This window comes from Balaenoptera borealis (assembly GCF_965194805.1).
Source record: "Balaenoptera borealis genome assembly, chromosome: 15".
In the NCBI taxonomy this organism is placed as follows: domain Eukaryota; kingdom Metazoa; phylum Chordata; class Mammalia; order Artiodactyla; family Balaenopteridae; genus Balaenoptera; species Balaenoptera borealis.
This window is the reverse complement of record NC_138871.1, coordinates 32,588,064-32,606,251: the sequence shown is the minus strand read 5'-3', so window position 1 is coordinate 32,606,251 and position 18,188 is coordinate 32,588,064. Positions and strand designations below refer to the sequence as shown.

The window sequence follows — 18,188 nt, the reverse complement described above, 5'->3', positions numbered from 1 at the left end:
AATAAAAAAAATTAAGAAGAATGCAGCCTACTAAAAAAAAAAAAAAAAAAAAATTCCTAGTTCTGCTGGACTTCCCTGGTGGCGCAAAGAATCTGCCTGCCGATGCAGGGGACATGGGTTCAAGCCCTGGTCTGGTAAGATCCCACATGCCATGGAGCAACTAAGCCTGTGGGCCACAACTACTAAGCCCACGTGCCACAACTACTGAAGCCTGCACACCTAGAGGCCATGCTCCACAACAAGAGAAGCCACCGCAGTGAGAAGCCCACACACCATCACAAAGTGTAGCCCCCACTCACTGCAACAAAGACCCAACGCAGCCAAAAATAAAATGTAAATAAATAAATAAATTTATAAAAAAAAAGAAAGAATTCTTTATAAAAAAAAAAATTCCTAGTGCTGGGTCAATAGGCTTGTGTATTTTTAAGTTTTGGTAGACGTCAAATGGCTCTCAAAACATTATATCAATTTTACATACATGTCCATCAAGAACACATATAATTTCAAATTTGTATTATTATTTAAAATTTGCATAAATGGCATATATGTAAGAATATGTAAATAAACTCTTCAGTTTTCCTTTATCACTTAATATTTTTTATATCCTTCAACACTGATATCTCCTAATCAAGTTCACTCCTTTTAACTGCTAACATATTTTTAAAATATGTCAATGAACATGCTTCCACATGTTGTCTTGTGTACATTTATCAGACTCATTTAGAATATATATTATCTAGAAGTGAAATTGATTCATTTAAAGGTGATTATACAAATGTTTGTGTGTGTGTAGATATACGTATACATATACATACACACACAGACACACAAAACAGTATCTGTACGATATTGGAGAAAGGAAAAATTTCATCAACAACAAATATAATAATCACAGCTAGTATTTGAGATCCATGTGAAGTTACTCTTCCAAGTGCTTTACATAAAATAACTTATTAAAACAATGTATACAAAACAGAAACCACAAAGGATAAGATGAAAATATGCAACTCCATTAAAAAGAAAAACTTCTGTGCTTGCTTCAGCAGCACAAATACTAAAACTGAAATGATACAGAGAAGATTAGCATGGTCCCTTCGCAAAGAGATACACAAATTTGTGAAACATTCCATATTTTAAAATAAGAAAAAATTTCTTTCTTTTTTTCTTACATGGGACTTTTGTTTGTTTGTTTGTTTTTACTTTTGGCTGTGTTGGGTCTTTGTTGCTGTGCGCGGGCTTTCTCTAGTTGCGGCGAGCGGGGGCTACTCTTCGTTGCAGTGCGCAGGCTTCTCATTGTGGTGGCTTCTCTTGCTGTGGAGCACAGGCTCTAGGCACATGGGCTTCTTTCAGTAGTTGTTGCACGCGGGCTCTAGAGTGGAGGCTCAGTACTTGTGGCGCACAGGCTTAGTTGCTCCATGGCATGTGGGATCTTCCCAGGCCAGGGATCAAACCCGTGTCCCCTGCAGTGGCAGGCGGATTCTTAACCACTGCACCACCAGGGAAGCCCAAGAAAAAATTTCTGAATGACAAAAGACAACCTAAATATAGTGAAAATATAAGGCATGGTTAGGGAGAAGTTATTTGCTATGAATATACTTAATTTATATATAGTATATTCAGGATTTATACTCAGAATATTTTTTTAAAACTTGCTAAAGCCAGTACAAAAAAGACACATAATTCAATTTTTTAAAAAATCAGCAAAGATTATGAACAGGAAATTTACTGAAAAGGAAAATATTGGCCAGTCATATGAATACTGGCCATATGTTTAATATGAAAACCTTCAGGCTCAATATTAATCAAGGAAATGAAATTAAAACAAGACACCATTTTACCCCTAACATATTGGTTAAAAGAAAAAAGTAAACACAAAGTGATGATGAAGATATAAGAAAGTTGAAATTCTTATACACTGCTAATTTACATGTAAATTAGAAGAATTTACAATACAGCAATTCTGCTTTTAGGAATATACTCTGAAAGTACTCTAAAGCAGGTTTCCACAAATGCACAAAGAGACTTGTACAAGAACACCCAATGCAGCAATGTTTGTAACAGAAATTAGCACAAACAATTCACTTGAATATAAGTAAAGGAAAAAATTAATTAACCGTAATTTATTCATATAATGGAATACTATCCAGCACTTAAAATAAATAAACTGATGTATTTCAAAATATGTGAAAAAAGGAAAGTTGCATATAACACAAGTTATTTAAAGTTTAAGAACAAAAACCAATACTATAAATTCCCTGCAGAGACTTACATGTGTAGTAAAAGTTTACAAACAAACTAAATTTACATACATTTCTGGAATTAGAAAGGGAAAAGGGATGGGAGTTCTGGGTCTTCGGCTATGTCTTTAATATTTTATTTAGAAATGAGTCTAAAGCAATTAAGGCAGAGAGTTAACCTTTGTTAAATCTGAGAAGAGGGCAAATTGGTGAGCATTATAATATTATTTTCTATATGCTTGAAAATTTTTATAATTGAAAATTTTAGTTTTGTATAATATATTCAATTCATACACAAGTTTTATAAAATGATGGATGAAACTACTACACATGAAATTTTGTCCCCTCTGGAATTGGTTCCAGAGCTAAATATAGTATAATGATAAAAACCTGTAGTCCCTTGACTTCTGAAATCAAGACAAATGTGAAGAAAATAGAACAGTTTAAAAAAAAAAGATAAATATTAATTACCCAACACATTACCTGCTTCTCCTGAAGGTGTTTCCTCAGTAACTAAAGGTAAGCCAGATGCAAAGAAATCCATAATTGTAGCATAGATATCTGGTTTCAGTAAATTCCAGTCTAACTCTTCATTTTCCTGTAAATATTTGAAGGAAAACGTTACATTTTCAACCAAGGGCAAAGACAAATACAAAACAATACCTTTAAGAAATCTTTCCCTATATATATTCTATAGCACTCATTTCTGGAAAATATATGTCAGTTACTGTTCCTAAAGGAGCTGGCTTATAATGACTTTTAGAAGATACAATCTTAGAACATCCCCCAATTCATTCATTCATCAAATAAGTGTTCTGTATGTACATGCCCTGTAGAGGGGATACCAAAATGACTAAAAGATATTTTTTCATGAGGTGAAGAGAGTTAAAATACTGAATGGATTCTGTGTTTAAAGAGGGTAATAAAGGGACTTCCCATTCTTTTAATAAAATAGGATATAACTGCTTGATGAACTATACAGGATATCCCACGACTATTCAAAAAAATTCAACTTACGTATATTACTTAATAGTATTGAAGAAACCCAATGACATAACTGTTGAACCGTAAGTATAACGTGTCTTATCTACGGCTACCGTACTAGAGGACTTGTGGACCATCAACTAGACTCGTATCCGTAAGAAAGAATCCATAACTATTTCACTTCTTTATCTGGCCAACTAGTTGATTCCATAAAAAAGAAAAAAGAGAGATAGTACCCAAATAGTACTAACATCTAAAATGAGAAAGGCAGCATGTTTTGTTTTAATTTTTTAAAGGAGAGCTCTTTAGGAGAAAAACTATTAGAGGCAGTCTATTTAGATTCTCAGGAGGCTGTTAGCTAGGGTCTATGCTTAAATACTATTAAAAACTGAGTCTTCATATACAAACGGGTCTATTTTTGTCATGGATTAAGAACTAATTCAGAGACAGTACACAGAAGGTAAAACAGGCACTACTATGAATACAAAAACAAAATTAGTGAGACGCCTTAGTGATTGGTAATGAGTACTACTTCCAGGTAACATTTTAATAAATTATTTGGAAGATGGATCAGAGGGCTACCTTAGAGCTTCAGTAAGTAGTGGGCTCTACTGAATAGGGAAATATTGGTATTAAAAGAAAAAAAATATTATGAAGTTATCTGAATGACAAAAAGGCAGCATATAAGCTGCAAATATACATTTAGGAAAAAAAAAACGATGCATAAAGAAGCCTGTGAATTATCAAACAAGTTAGAAAGGGAAACAGGCAATCACTGAAGGTATTAGGTAAATGGGATAGTCCATGATGAGGAAGGTAATTGGAAGAAAGCACATCAATCTACTCGTCTATCTATTAAATATCAGTGTGTGCCCTAACTTGGAATATTATTTATTGGTTATATCATTCCATTAAGAAAAAATAATGGAGCTAGAGAAATTTCAAAAAGGGTAACTAAATTACAAAGGGAAAGGGAAATAAAAGATGACTTACCAAAATCAAATCAAGAAGAAAAACAAACCTTTGTAAGCTATAATCACGTTTTCATCCCCACCCAAAAAAATTTATATAGCATAGGCTATATGTAAAAGAAATAAAAACTTCTTAAAATACATAATTTCCTATTTGTAAAATGAAGACAAGAAAAACTAGTTATAAGAATTAAATTTTTAAAAAGTTAAAAAAAAAACACTGTATATAACTATACTTCAATTTAAAAATGGTTTAAAAAGAAGAATTAAATTAGATAATGTATGTAAAGCACTAGTGCCACATCAAACATGTTGGCGATGCTGGTCCTTTTTTCTCCTTCAAAAAATATCAAAGAAAGAAAACTGGGGGGCTTCCCTGGTGCCGCAGTGGTTGAGAATCTGCATGCCAATGCAGGGGACACGGGTTCGAGTCCTGGTCTGGGAAGATCCCACATGCCGCGGAGCAACTAGGCCCGTGAGCCACAACTACTGAGCCTGCGCGTCTGGAGCCTGTGCTCCGCAACAAGAGAGGCTGTGACAATGAGAGGCCCGTGCACCGCGATGAAGAGTGGCCCCGCTCGCCGCAACTAGAGAAAGCCCTTGCACAGAAACGAAGACCCAACACAGCCAAAAATAAAAATAAAATAAAATAAAATAAAATAAGAAAGAAAATTGAAGAATAACAAAGATAGGTCAAATGTCTATAAACAAAGACTAGAGACTGGTGAGCACAGATTTGCTCACCACAATCCTATATTTGGGGGAAACCACTTGAAGCCTGAAAATTCAATTTAGGAAATTTTACATCATTGTTTCCTTCTACAAAAATTTCTTTGAATGCATACTATGTGCTAAGCATTGTTGTAGGTGAGCTTAACAAGATGGACTATCTTTATCTTCATGGAGTTTACATTCTAGTGCAGGAAAGAAAGGTAATAAAAATAAACAATATCATTAAGAGATAAGTGTAATGAAGAAAATAAGGTAATAAACGCCTGGGGGGAGTTACCACTTTCAGTAATATGGTCAAGAAAGGGCTTTCTGAGAATTTAGAACAAATAACACTTTAAACAACCGGAAAGAACATTTTATAATCCGGATATTTGTGTGAACAACCATAGCCACTGGGATCGCCAGCATGGAAGAAAATCCTAATTCTCCTCCTCATATAAACAGCTGCAAGGGAATACTAGACTAGATGTAACATGTTGATAACTCAGTATGTTCCCTTTCATGGTGCAGCAAGAACTCAAGAGTAATCCTTTCAAACTGCTTAAGAGTAGCTAATTGAATACTTTTGATTTTGATGCAAAATTGGGCAAGTAATTAAGTTCAGTGCATACATATCAATTACAGATTTAAAAGAATAAGTATAGTTCAAATTTATATGGTTCATTTCTCATTAATCTAGTAGACTTAAAAATGAAACAGTCTTTTCTAGCAAATATGACCTTAGATGTTGGATGGGTAGCATATTTAGCTTGATTTTTTGACATTAAGAGGTTATCCAAGTGTTGCAGAAGTACACAATCCACTGCTCTTGTCTGTGAAGCTCTGAAGTGTCATTGCAGGATGGTAGGCTGGCAGAATGTGCCAGATGCCATTTTATAAATGCTCATTTTGAAAGGAGACAGATAATCATTCTGTAGGTCAAATATACATATATTTGATCATTTATTTGCTTCTCTTTTTACTCTATCAATGTAAATTAAGAATTAGTAAAAATTATACTTGGAAGCCTAAATTTTAGTCCTGCCAAGGTTGAGTCTTGGTCCTGCTGGAGGCTACCTATACAATCTTGGACACTGCATTTAACTCTCTGAAGCTCAAGTTTTTCTCTTTTGAAAAATGAGGGATCTGGACTATAGTTAATTTCAACTTGAAAATTCTATTAAATAATTAACTTGAGAAATGTGAGAAGTAAAATTAATTTGAGATTTTTAATAACAGTATGTGTGGAACACATCAAGAATGGATATTCTGGAGAGGGGCACTGGACTCAGAAAAAACTAAAAGTATATCACATCTTATCTTACATAATCCTATGCTTACCTTTGTGACAGTGATGAAATCTGGCCCAAAGAACACACTTTTTACTCCTTCAATCCTAAATAACTGCCTGTGAAAAAATTTAAAAAGAGAGATAATAAAATGTTTTATTATGGAAAAGTCTACAACAGAAGTCCCCAACCTTTCTGGCACCAGGGACCAGTTTCGTGGAAGTCAATTTTTCCACGGACGCGGGGGTGGGGGTGGGAGATGGTTCCAGCGGTAACGCGAGCGATGGTGGGGAAGGTTCAGGTGGTAATGTGAGTGATGGGGAGCGATGGGCAGCGGCAGATGAAGCTTCCCTTGGTTGCCCACAGCTCACCTCCTGCTGTGCGGCCCGGTTCCTAACAGGCCTCGGACCGGGGGTTGGGAACCCCTGGTCTACAATATACATGAAAGTAGAGAGAAATGTAAAAGAACCTCCACACAGTCATCACCAGTTTCAACAATTAGCAAATCATGGCCAATCTTGTTTCATCCTCTTACCCTATGATCCAGCAATCCCACTCCTAGTTATTTACCCAAGAGAAATGAAAACGTATGCTCCATAAAGACTTGCACGTGAATCTCTTTTTTTTAAAATTTATTTATTTATTTTTGCCGCTTCAGGTCTTCGTTGCTGCACGCAGGTCCTCTAGAGTTGCAGCGAGCAGGGGCCACTCTTCACCGCGGTGCTTGGGTTTCTCACTGCAGTGGCCTCTCCTGCCGTGAAGCACGGGCTCTAGGCACGCGGGCTTCAGCACTTGTGGCACACGGGCTCAGCAGCTGTGGCTCGCAAGCGGTAGAGTGCAGGCTCAGTAGTTGTGGCACACAGCTTAGTTGCTCTGTGGCATGTGGGATCTTTCCAGACCAGGGCCCGAACCCGTGTCCCCTGCACTGGCAGGCGGATTCCTAACCACTGCACCACCAGGGAAGCCTTGCACATGAATCTTTATAGCAGCTTTATTTACAATACCAAAAACAAAAAAATCTGGAAATGTCCATCTACTGAGGAATGACTAAACAAACTGGGAATACCCATACAATGTAGTATTACTTGGCAATAAAGAGAAATGAACTATAGATCCACACAAGGACAAGGATGACCCTCAAAATCATTATACTAAATGAAAGAAGCCAAACGCAAAAGACTATTTGGTTCCATTTATATGAAACTCTAGAAAAGGCAAAACTGTAGTGGCGTAAAGAATATCAATAGCTGCCAGGGTGATAGATGTGTTAACTAACCTTTCTATGGTAATCATTTCACAATGTATATGTATATCAAATCATCATGTTGTATACCTTAAACTTAAACAATGCTTTATGTCAATTACATCTCACAGAAGCTGGAAAAAACATTTTTTAATAAAAATTTAAAAATTAAAAGTCATTGCCATAAAAAAAAGTTAGCAGGGTGTGGACGTGAAGCAAGAGGAGACTGAAAGCAAAGGGAAATGAGGGATCTTTTACAGTGATAAAAATGTTTTACATTTTTATTTTCTTGGTGATTACACAATTTTATATACTTATCAAAACTCACTTAAAATTGGTGAATTTTATTGCACGTAAATTATACTTCAGTAAAGCTAATTTTTTAGAATCCTGTGAGAGGAGGAAGGGCAGATTATAATTTGAAAAAGGCCTTCAAGGAATTTTGTATTACAGCTTCCTTCCCCAGTCACTGACATATGTACCACACCTAGCAGACTCTCTAAAGCAGTTTCTTTTTTCCCAACCTTAGGAACAAAAGCTGACATACTCCAAAGGTTAGTTTCCTTTTCTTTGTCTACCATTGCAAGAATGCTATCAAAATTACTGCTTTGAAGTTATTTAGGAATTTGTCTGAAACTATGTCGCCTAAGTCCTTTGCACAGCCACTTCATGTTAAATTTGCAAGTGGTCACAAGATTTTTGGCTGCAGCTTATGATCCATAAACCAAAGCACAGACCTTTAAGTAGGACCCTTGATTAGCACTATCAGCAAAGCTTTTTTTTTTCCAAATGAAAGGACTATGCAAAGGAATACACCTGATCTATGGTCCATATCATGGAGACTGCTTTAGGAAAGAGTTCACAGGTTCTGTCCCTAAAAGAAAGAAAAAGCGGAAACAGGAGTTTCAAACACTATTATACATGCTTTGTCATTTAGGTTACTTTCCTTGGGACAATTTCAACTTGTCAATGTCCAAAACAAAATATGATACCCAGAACTGAAAACACTATCCCAAATGTACTCTAACTTGTTCAGAATACAAAGACTATTACCTCTCTTAGGCTGGACACTAGGACTCTGTTAAAGTTTGACTGACTTTTTTGAGCATTGCATCATATCCAACATGACTAACTGAAAGGTCAGGTTCTTCTATCCCATAATTGTGCTATTCATTTAAAACATTTTAACACACGGCTTAATATTTTTTTGTTAGACTTTCATCTTATTTGCTTTAAGCCTAATAAAACTTTCAAAAATGTCTCTGAATTTTGCCATCCAACAGATAAGCAAATCCTCTCATCTGAAAAACTGATAATTATATCTTTATTAATGTTGCTGATTTTAAAAAAGTCCTGAATAAACATGCCAACTACAGGGATTCAGAGCCCTTTTACATGTCCCTGGAGACAGGTTTACCCTCTGCTTACATTTTTTTGTCTTGTCTACAAGGACAGGAAGAAACAAGTCAAATGCCTCCCAGAAGTAAGATACATTTCTGTGTATTCATTCATTCAACTAATATTTGAGTACTTGCTGAGTAGCAGACACTGTACGAAGCACTAGGGATACAACAACAAGCAGGACAGACTGGTTTCCATCCTCATGAAGCTTACGTTCTACCTTACGGTAAAAACATTCTCTGCTAAACAACAAAAACAAGGCTGACTGAAGATAATAAATTCTGTAAACCAGAGAAATGGGGATTTTTGCCAACTGAACATGTGACAGAAATAATCTCCAACTAATCTGTAACTGAATCAATTGGGGCTTTTTTATTTTTACATTTTTTAAAATACAAAACATGTGAGCTTGTACTTGATGTAAACATTTCAAACTATACATAGAGAGTGAAAATGCCTCTTGACCACCCCTCCCAAATCCACTGTTATCACTGTTATCAGTTTCCAGATCTCTTTATCAGTGCATTTTTGTTGTTTTGTGTTTTTTGTTTTCATACACATAATAATCATAACGTATTCATTGTTCTGCAACTTGCTTTCAGCAATAACAGTATGACTTAGAGGTCATTCGGTAAACATGAGTCCTCCTCATCCTTTTTATTGTTTTATTGTTTGTCCATGCAGACTATGGACGAACAAAGTTTATCTAACTCTTCCTACCGATGAATATTTAGGTTCTTTCTAACTTATTACCATTACCAACAAGGCTACAATGAACATACTTGCACACTCCTTACGTATATATGTGGCTGTTCTCTAAGGTAGTGTTTTTCAAAACCACCAGTGAGTCGTAAAATCAATTATATAGTGACCAGGATTTTATCTAATAAAATAGAACAGAACAGAACAGAATAATATAAAAAGCACAAGAAAGGAAATATAAGAATGCTTTAGGGACTTCCCTGGTGGTGCAGTGGTTAAGAATCCGCCTGCCAATGCAGGGGACACAGGTTCGATCCCTGGTCCGGGAAGATCCCACATGCTGCAGAGCAACTAAGCCAGTGTGCTACAACTACTGAGCCTACTGAGCCTACGTTCTAGAGCCCGCAAGCCACAACTACTGAGCCCACGTGCCACAACTACTGAAGCCTGCGCGCCTAGAGCCTGCGCTCCGCAACAAGAGAAGCCACCGCAATAAGAAGACTGAGCATCACAACAAAAAGTAGCCCCACTTGCCACAACTAGAGAAAGCCCGTGTGCAGCAACGAAGACCCAACGCAGACAAAAACAAATAAATAAAAAATAAATTTATAAAAAAAAAGAATGTTTTATACCTTATAAAGGCGAAAATCGCCCCATCAAACACTTGTTTCATACCTATATATACATATATATATGTATATATTTATGTATATCTGCGTATGTATACGTGTATGTGTGTATGTATATAGTGAGTCATAATATAAGATGTTTAATAGCTGATTCACTTTGTTATAAAGCAGAAACTAACACACCATTGTAAAGCAATTATACTCCAATAGAGATCTTAAAAAAAAAAAGTTTATTACTGTGGCTTGTATTAAAAAGTACAAAAAACAAATGCTCTAAGACATATTCCAAGAAGTGGTATGTTTAGGTCGAAGGAAGTGTGCATATTTATTAATTAGAAACTTTAAAAACGATTCCTGAGATAAGCATATTCCTGGCTCCCCTAAATGAGACACATTAAATGGCTGTATGTATACAGAAATAGTTATCTAAGTTTTATTTTCCCAATATCCTTGGCAATCAGTATCAGTCTTAGGTTACCAAAAATTTCAGTTCATGTGATTGACCTAACATTTCTTATTATAAATAACTTCTCTAGCTATCAGTTAAAAAGGGGTTTTATAATTTTACTGTTTGTGCTTTATCATCAGACATACATTTAACATGTCTTAGTGAATTTAAAAACTGTCACCACTGAATGTAAATTGGTGCAGCCACTATGGAAAACAGTATGGAGGTTCCTTAAAAAACTAAAAATAGAGCTATCATATGATCCAACAATCCCACTCCTGGGTATATATCCAGAAAAAATGAAAACTCTAATTCCAAAAGATACACACACCCCGTATTCACAGCAGCACTATTTACAATAGTCAAGACATGGAAACAACCCAAGTGCCCATCAACAGACAACTGACTTAAGAAGATGTGGTACACATGTACAATGGAATATTACTCAGTCATTAAAAAGAATGAAATAATGCCATTTACAGCAACATGGATGGACCTAGAGAATATTATACTTAATGAAGTAAGTCAGACAGAGAAAGACAAATACTGTATGATATCACTTATATGTGGAAACTAAAAAATAATGCAAATGAATCTATATACAAAACAGAAGCAGACTCAAAGACACAGAAAACAAACTTACGGTTACCAAAGGGGAAAGAGAGGGAGGGACAAATTAGGAGCATGGGATTAACAGATAAGGACTACCTAAAATAGATTAGCAACAAGGATCTACTACATAGCACAGGGAATTATATTCCGTATCTTTTAATAACTATAATAGAATATAATCTGGAAAGAAAAATAACTGAATCACTTTGCTATCCACCTCAAGCTAACACAATATTGTAAATCAACTATACTTCAATAAATAAAAATAAAAACTGTCACCACTCACTAGTTTATTGAAAAACCATGCCACATCTGATAACTATTATCATTTATAGTTCTGAGAGGAATATTTTAGAAACTATTCCATTTTGAAACATCTAGAAATCCAGCTATCCTTGAGAATCAAATGATCATGTTTTTATTGTTTTCTAAAAACAGGGTCTTAAAGATTTAGAATGGATATCTGCCTCATTTTTTTTTTTTTTTTTTTTTTTGCCACGTGGCACGTGGGATCTTAGTTCCCCAACCAGGGATCGAACCCACGCCTCCTGCATTGGAAGTGTGGTGTTTTAACCACTGGACCACCAGGTAAGTCCTGCCATATTATCATTTTGACAGATTTTTTAACAGGAAAAATATAAATTCTTATTTAGTCATGCTGCAGATCTCTTAAGTACATCCCTTTTCAGGAGAAGAGTTTCCTAATATCAACTCTTATTTTTCTTTCTCTCTCACCTGAAAAGAAAACAATCTCTATACTGAAAAGATGCAATGCACATAAAAGTAAAATAGCTAAATAAAGCTACCTTAACCCCCGAAGTCAGTTATTTATGTTTCTTGGTAAAAGCAAATTAAAAATAGTACTATACCTAGCCAGAGGGGAGCGAAATGCTGTAGCTGGTGTGGGAAAATCCATGGTCCTTGTCTCAAGAACTGGTTTTCCTGGAATAAACTTTAAACTGTTGGGATTTGGGGTATCTTGTGTTTGAATAAACATGTATCTCACTAGAAGAGAAAAAAGAAAGAATGTTATTCTAGAAAAAAATTGTTAAGTTTATGGACTATGAAGTGCTCATTTTCAGAGAACCAAAAGAAATATGGAAAATTAGAAAAAAAGAATATAAAGCTTTATTGCCCAAGCTTACAGAATAAGAATTGTTAAAGACAAGCAACAAATTTATCAAAATATTTAGGATAACTTCACTGAATTTTATATTAATACTAAATATTTAGATAGTTTTGTTACTCAACAGATTCTAGCAATATCCTACACCTAAGTAGGAAGGCATATCATAATTCAGGAGTCTTAGATGGATTCTATTTGGTAACTCAATACCAAATTAGCTATAATAATAAATCATCATCACTTTCCAAAGTGCTAACACTTTTTAAAGATAAATAAATTTATAATAATAACAAATGATATTTATTTTATGCTTACTTATTACATATCAGAGACAGGGTTGAGTGCTTTATATATATTTAAGCCTTTAACAATCCTATGAAGAATGTATTATTGTTCCCATTTTACAAATGAAGAAACTGAGGCTTAGAGATAAGTAACTTGTTAAGTCACTAAGAGTTAAGTAACTTGTCCAAAGGTATAGAGTTAGTGACATTATCAATTATCATGTAGGTGGGAATCTATGTGAATTACTTTCTAGAATATTTTAAAATTATCTTTAGAGATTCTTTTCTTCTCTGTTCCTTCTAGGGCCATGATCGGATTGAGAATAAAAGAATCTTTAATTTCCTACCTTGCTATTATGATAACAGCTTGTAGGACAAAAAGATAGTACTGAGGTTTTAACAGTTTAAAACTATTAAACAGGCTCTGGTTACTTACTATGAACATAAACCTTCTGACTTAAAAAAAAAAAAAAAACGCCACCACCCAGTTGTCTTCTTAGAGCAGTATATGGAGATAAGTTAATTTATTGAGTAATTATCACGTACTGGGCAGAGTGCTAAGCACTTTATGTGAATTATACCATTTAATCCTTACATCCTGCCAAGGAGGCATTGTTTTTATCCTAATTTATAAATGAGGAAGCTAAAGCTCAAAGTCACTCGGCTAGTTAAGTGACAGAGCCAGGATTCAAGCCTGGCCAATTTTCCAGCACTGACTTGTTTAACCACTGTGCATTAGTGCCAAGCATAAAAGGAAAATATACTTAAGATCAGTCTTTCTATCCTGTCATAATCCTCATATCACATATCTTAAGAAAGAGTAAAGTATCAAAAAACAACAGTTTTATTTTAAATTAGAAAGAGATTAAATTTGGCAAAACATATGGTTGGTATAAAAATGCTTTTCTTAACTGTTAAAAGAGAAGATTCTAATTTGACAGCTGAGATTGTTTTTGCACCTCGCCACGCAGTTCCAGCTAACTGATGTTGAGTCATTTCCTTGGTAAAGCAGAAATTGAAACTAAACTCCCATACATTTTGCTTAAGTCACTGGCCTGTAAAGATATTAGTTGGTGACTTGGTGACCACGCAAATCCTAAAAAAGAAAAAAATGAAAAATGATAACCTCAGTGTTGAAGTACTTGATTTAAAATATTTATACTTCCAACCAATAAATTCCTCTGACAATCTGCACTACAAGGGAACAACTTTTCAGATGGAACATTATATAAAGTGCTGCCGCCACTTTCTGTAAATATACAGAAAACAAGGTTCTTTTAACCCTGGCTCTGACCAATCATCTCTGGGGTCTTTCTTAATAATTTATTGGTAACCAAAATCTCTGCACATATTAGGCACTCCACCAATATTTGAAGAATTAAATCTGGCTTTATTCTACTCAGTCCATTTGTGTAAAACTATACATGCAGAAAGAAAAATTTTCAGAAACACCTGAAGAACTATAAATGTAAAAAATTATTTAAGAGAGTATAATCTACGTATGTCTGAAATAGAAAATATGATAATATATGATATCACTACATAAATTTTAACAATGAACAAAGGTATTTCAAAAAAAGTAATCTGACTAGGTATTAACAAAATCATTCCAGTTACAGCCTAAACTGCGTTAAATTAGGTATTTCAAAAATGACTCTCAGATCCATCATCCAGAAAGATCCTCTGAAAGTGTCATAACGGTTACAACAGGAGAGAAAGACTCTTGTAAAATAATCTTTCCTATTATGCTTGGTATAATAGGTAACAGATAAAAAGGTAGGCATAAGCTCCCCCTCAAATATAAATTAATGGTGCTTGAAGTCAATATCAAAGACTAAAAGCAGCAGGTTTCCAATTTGAAAAGCCTAGATGACCACATAATTCAGTTCTACAAAATTTAAAAGTCTAATTAAAGTAGCTTAAGATGCTGAGTTACTCAATATTTATGCCTAAACTGCTCTGTGACTCAAGGAGACAGGAACGACACTCCTGTTCTTGCCCCAGGATACAGTGGAGGTAAGGTCTCCACCCTGATCCAACCCATGGCATTAGCCAGAGTTAGCCACCTTCCAGAGTAGCATGGCCACAAGGAGGAGTTCAAGGTAGTGATGGAAATGGAGATGGGCCAAGAGCTGAACCCAAATTCTTACAGCTCCATAAGCACATATAGGTAGGCATTCACAGACAGACAGACACACACACACACACACACCCCCTCCCCGACAAGGTTCCCGAACCACATGACAGTGGTCGTATTGCAAAAATTTTCAAATCCTATCTTCATACTTATTTCCAATATTAAAGAAAATAAAAGCATGTAACATCAACACGACTGTCAACAAAACCATAGAGATTAATGTTGACAAAAAAAGAAAAACTACATTCAAAGTACTATGTCCTAAGGCCTGGGTGAAAGCTAGAAACTTACTGATTTTAGAGGTATTCTTATCAAAATAAGGAGGGCAATAGCTTAAAATACATATGATTCTTTGAAACACAAACCCATTTGTAACTTCTTTTTATATTTTTGTTCAGAAATCATTTATTGAGCAACTCATGTTCCAGAAGATATGTTGCACAAGAAACTGAGATTTCATAGAAGTACTGGACACTGTATTCAGGATTCTTGAAATTTAAGGCCAAATGATATGTGTAAGCAAATAATTATAGTAAAGTGTAATTTATGGCAGATAAAAATGTTATATTCTTTTTATAGGCATCTGAATAGAAAATTTACAAATTCTCATTGTTTATGACCCACAAAATTTCACTCAGGCAGTTTGCTCTAAAAGAGATGAAATTTTACCTGTGTTACATAAGGTTGCAGGGAGTGGGAAAAGTGGTCTCTGGACAAACTGATGCAGAGGCTGTTTCTTAATGGTATGTGGATTCATCATATGACAGAATCTACATTTAAAAACAAATAAAAATGACATTTTAAGAGATAATCTCTTAAGCTCAAGTTTCTACTTCTCATATATAAAACAACCATAATGAAAATAATAACAAAGATGAATTTTCATTTTCCATCCACAACATTATTTCCACTCCCTTAGACAAGCAATATCTACAATTTAAAAACAAGAGCTCAAGGGGAGATTTATAGCCTTTATAACTGAGTGTATATAGAATATACAATATCTGGTGTAAAGAAACAGAAATGCATCTACATTTGTGATTTATAACCTGGAGTTTCAGACTCTTAGGTATGCATGAAGGAGGCAAAGAGCTACAAACTGTTTTTCCCTTTTTAGATTTAAAAACAACTAGGTGACAGAGTCACATGGTTCAAAATTCAAAGGGAATAAAAGTAAATACAGTGAAAAGTCTCCCTCCTTTTCTGTCTCTACCACCATGTTTCCCTGGAAAGAGACAACCTATGCTATTTGTTTTGAAAGGTATTTCAATACCTCCAAAAGTCTAATAGAAAATATACTATTCTCCACCAAGCTGCTAAAGAAGTCAACAATCTATACGTGCTTTCTGACTGGAAACATATTGATGCTGCTTTGTAACTTTGGTTATTTTACTCTGAATATAATCAGAATGAAATAACCAAAGTTACAAAACTTCCAAAGTGTTGACTGGCTATTTCTTTTTTCATGGATTTGACTAATTAAAAACAAAGGGAGAAGGGAAAAACAAATACTACTAGAAAAGTAAACAAAAGGAGATGTTACTAGTGAAAAATTTTAGAAATCTAATGCAAGTTACTCGAAAATCCAGTTTACTTTAAAATACTATTGCTATCCATTCCAATTTTCATTTCACAGGACTCACTGAGGAATTTTAAGCATATTTATGATCACTTTTTGCTTTTTATGTTTCTCTGATTATTTTCAACCTGCAAACTCATAAAGAGGAGGGACTGTCTTCATTGCTGTCCCTAGCCACTAGTATGATGACCTTCCTCATTTCTAAAATGAAGTTAATATTCACCGCTAACTCATAAAGACTGGGGCAAACATGGATCCAGATAATGCATGTAAAGTGCTTAAAACAGGGCTAGGCCATGTAGCATGTGTTCAATAAATGTTAGCTACCACTATTATTAGTATGCGATAGGTGCCCAACAATTATTCATTAAATGGAATTCAGGTTTGGGGTGAGTTAAATTATTCCAGGAAGACATCTACTCAAAAATAAGAGAGGGAGACAGGAGGTGACTAACAAAAAATCCTTCTGCAAACCTAATTATTTTAGCAAATGCACTTCAACTTCAAGAGCATCCTTAGCACGAAAACCCCTAACAAACACTCAGGAGGTCAACCCTTGTGAGGCCCTCTTCTCCTTTTGTTCCGTAAGAGAAACCAGGGTACAACAATCTACTTGCGTCCTCAGTGCCTTTCACCTAACCAGTGTTGACAGATGTCCCTGGGAAGCCAAGCGCAAAGACAGGGCAAGCGGAAAGAGGAAAGACAAGGGAACGGAGTGGGTTTGGTGGGTGGGGCGCGGAAATCTAGAGTTCCAGTACTTAGATGCTGTGTGACTTCAGATACGTCATGTTCCCCTTCTAGGCCTCACTAACAAAATGAGTGACATTTTTGACGTTCTGATTTTGTGTTTAAAAGGCAGAGCGAATGCACGGGGTGGAGGGGCTGGAGGGGCCCCGATTTAAAAACAGCTCCTTTGTGGGGGCCCTACAGCCGGTCTCTGAGAGCCTCCCCACCACAGGGACTCAGGCACCGGGTCTCGGAGCCTGGGACAAGGCCGGCAGGGCCCACCAGAACCGGGTCGCAGAGCTGCCTCACCGAGAGCTTCCCACCTCAGGGTTTAAACCCCCAACTTCGGCGACGGGGGTGGACCCAAAGACAAGGTCAGGGGCACTTCTCCCCACCCGGTGTAAGAGAGGGCAGGCGGGGAGGCGACCGCTCTGCTGGCTACGCCCAGCGGCACCGCTATACGCAGCCCCGGGCTCACCACCTACCGCCTCCGCAGCCCCGCGGCAGCCGCCGCAACTCCCCAGCCCAGGAGAGCCGCCGCCGCCATCTTGGTCCGAGTGCGCAGGTGTGGGACAGGCCGCTCCACCCCCAACAGCCTTCGCAACGGTGCTCAAGCCCCGCGCAGGCGCAGGCCGGCCGGGATCTGGCAAGGCACCGTGGATAGCGCACCCTACCGGCCGCGCGCGGCTCTGCTGCGGATGAGCGGGGCGGGCTTGCGTCGGCTGTCTGAAATCATTACCTACCTACTTCAGGAGGCAGGGCAACGGGGAAAAAAGAAATCCTTGCGACGCTTGCGCAGGTGTCAAGTAAGCACGAGGGACTCCGCACGCATGCGCGGAACCGTACATTGCTTTTCCCACTTGATAGGTGCTGCATTTGCACAGCCTGATCCTGCGGAACATTCTATACCCGCCCATTGCCTCTGGTAGGAACCTGCTTGCCATTCAGGCCCAGTTCAGTGACTGTCTCAAAAGACGCCCTGAAGCATCCCCTGGGACGGTTCTCGCCTTTCTCCAGCGAGCTGCCTGCCCTTCTCCCATGGGGCCCGTGTGGACCTGGGTTAGGCTGGGTTTGTGGACTCGGTCATGTTGGACCAACACGCACAGAGA

At 36.7% G+C, this 18,188-nt stretch overlaps 1 protein-coding gene across 10 annotated transcripts in view; it reads right to left on the bottom strand.

Moving 5' to 3' along the window:
- Nucleotides 1-17,933, bottom strand: part of NFU1 (NFU1 iron-sulfur cluster scaffold) — a 28,492-nt gene extending 10,559 nt beyond the window's left edge. Inside the window, exons 1-6 of one of the 10 annotated variants that reach the window (XM_082356423.1) lie at nucleotides 17,565-17,651; nucleotides 15,444-15,544; nucleotides 13,550-13,733; nucleotides 12,097-12,232; nucleotides 6,245-6,311; nucleotides 2,721-2,835 (exon numbers count right to left, since the gene is read on the bottom strand). In XM_082356423.1, the coding sequence (XP_082212549.1) occupies nucleotides 2,721-2,835; nucleotides 6,245-6,311; nucleotides 12,097-12,232; nucleotide 13,550 (319 nt within the window). In that variant the 5' untranslated portion in view covers nucleotides 13,551-13,733; nucleotides 15,444-15,544; nucleotides 17,565-17,651. Of the gene's footprint in view, nucleotides 1-1,170; nucleotides 1,539-2,720; nucleotides 2,836-6,244; nucleotides 6,312-12,096; nucleotides 12,233-13,549; nucleotides 13,734-15,443; nucleotides 15,545-17,388; nucleotides 17,518-17,557; nucleotides 17,708-17,822 lie in introns of those variants that run through there. The other 9 variants (XM_082356421.1, XM_082356419.1, XM_082356414.1 and 6 more) reach the window with 9 other exon arrangements.
- Nucleotides 17,934-18,188: the final 255 nt, after the last annotated feature.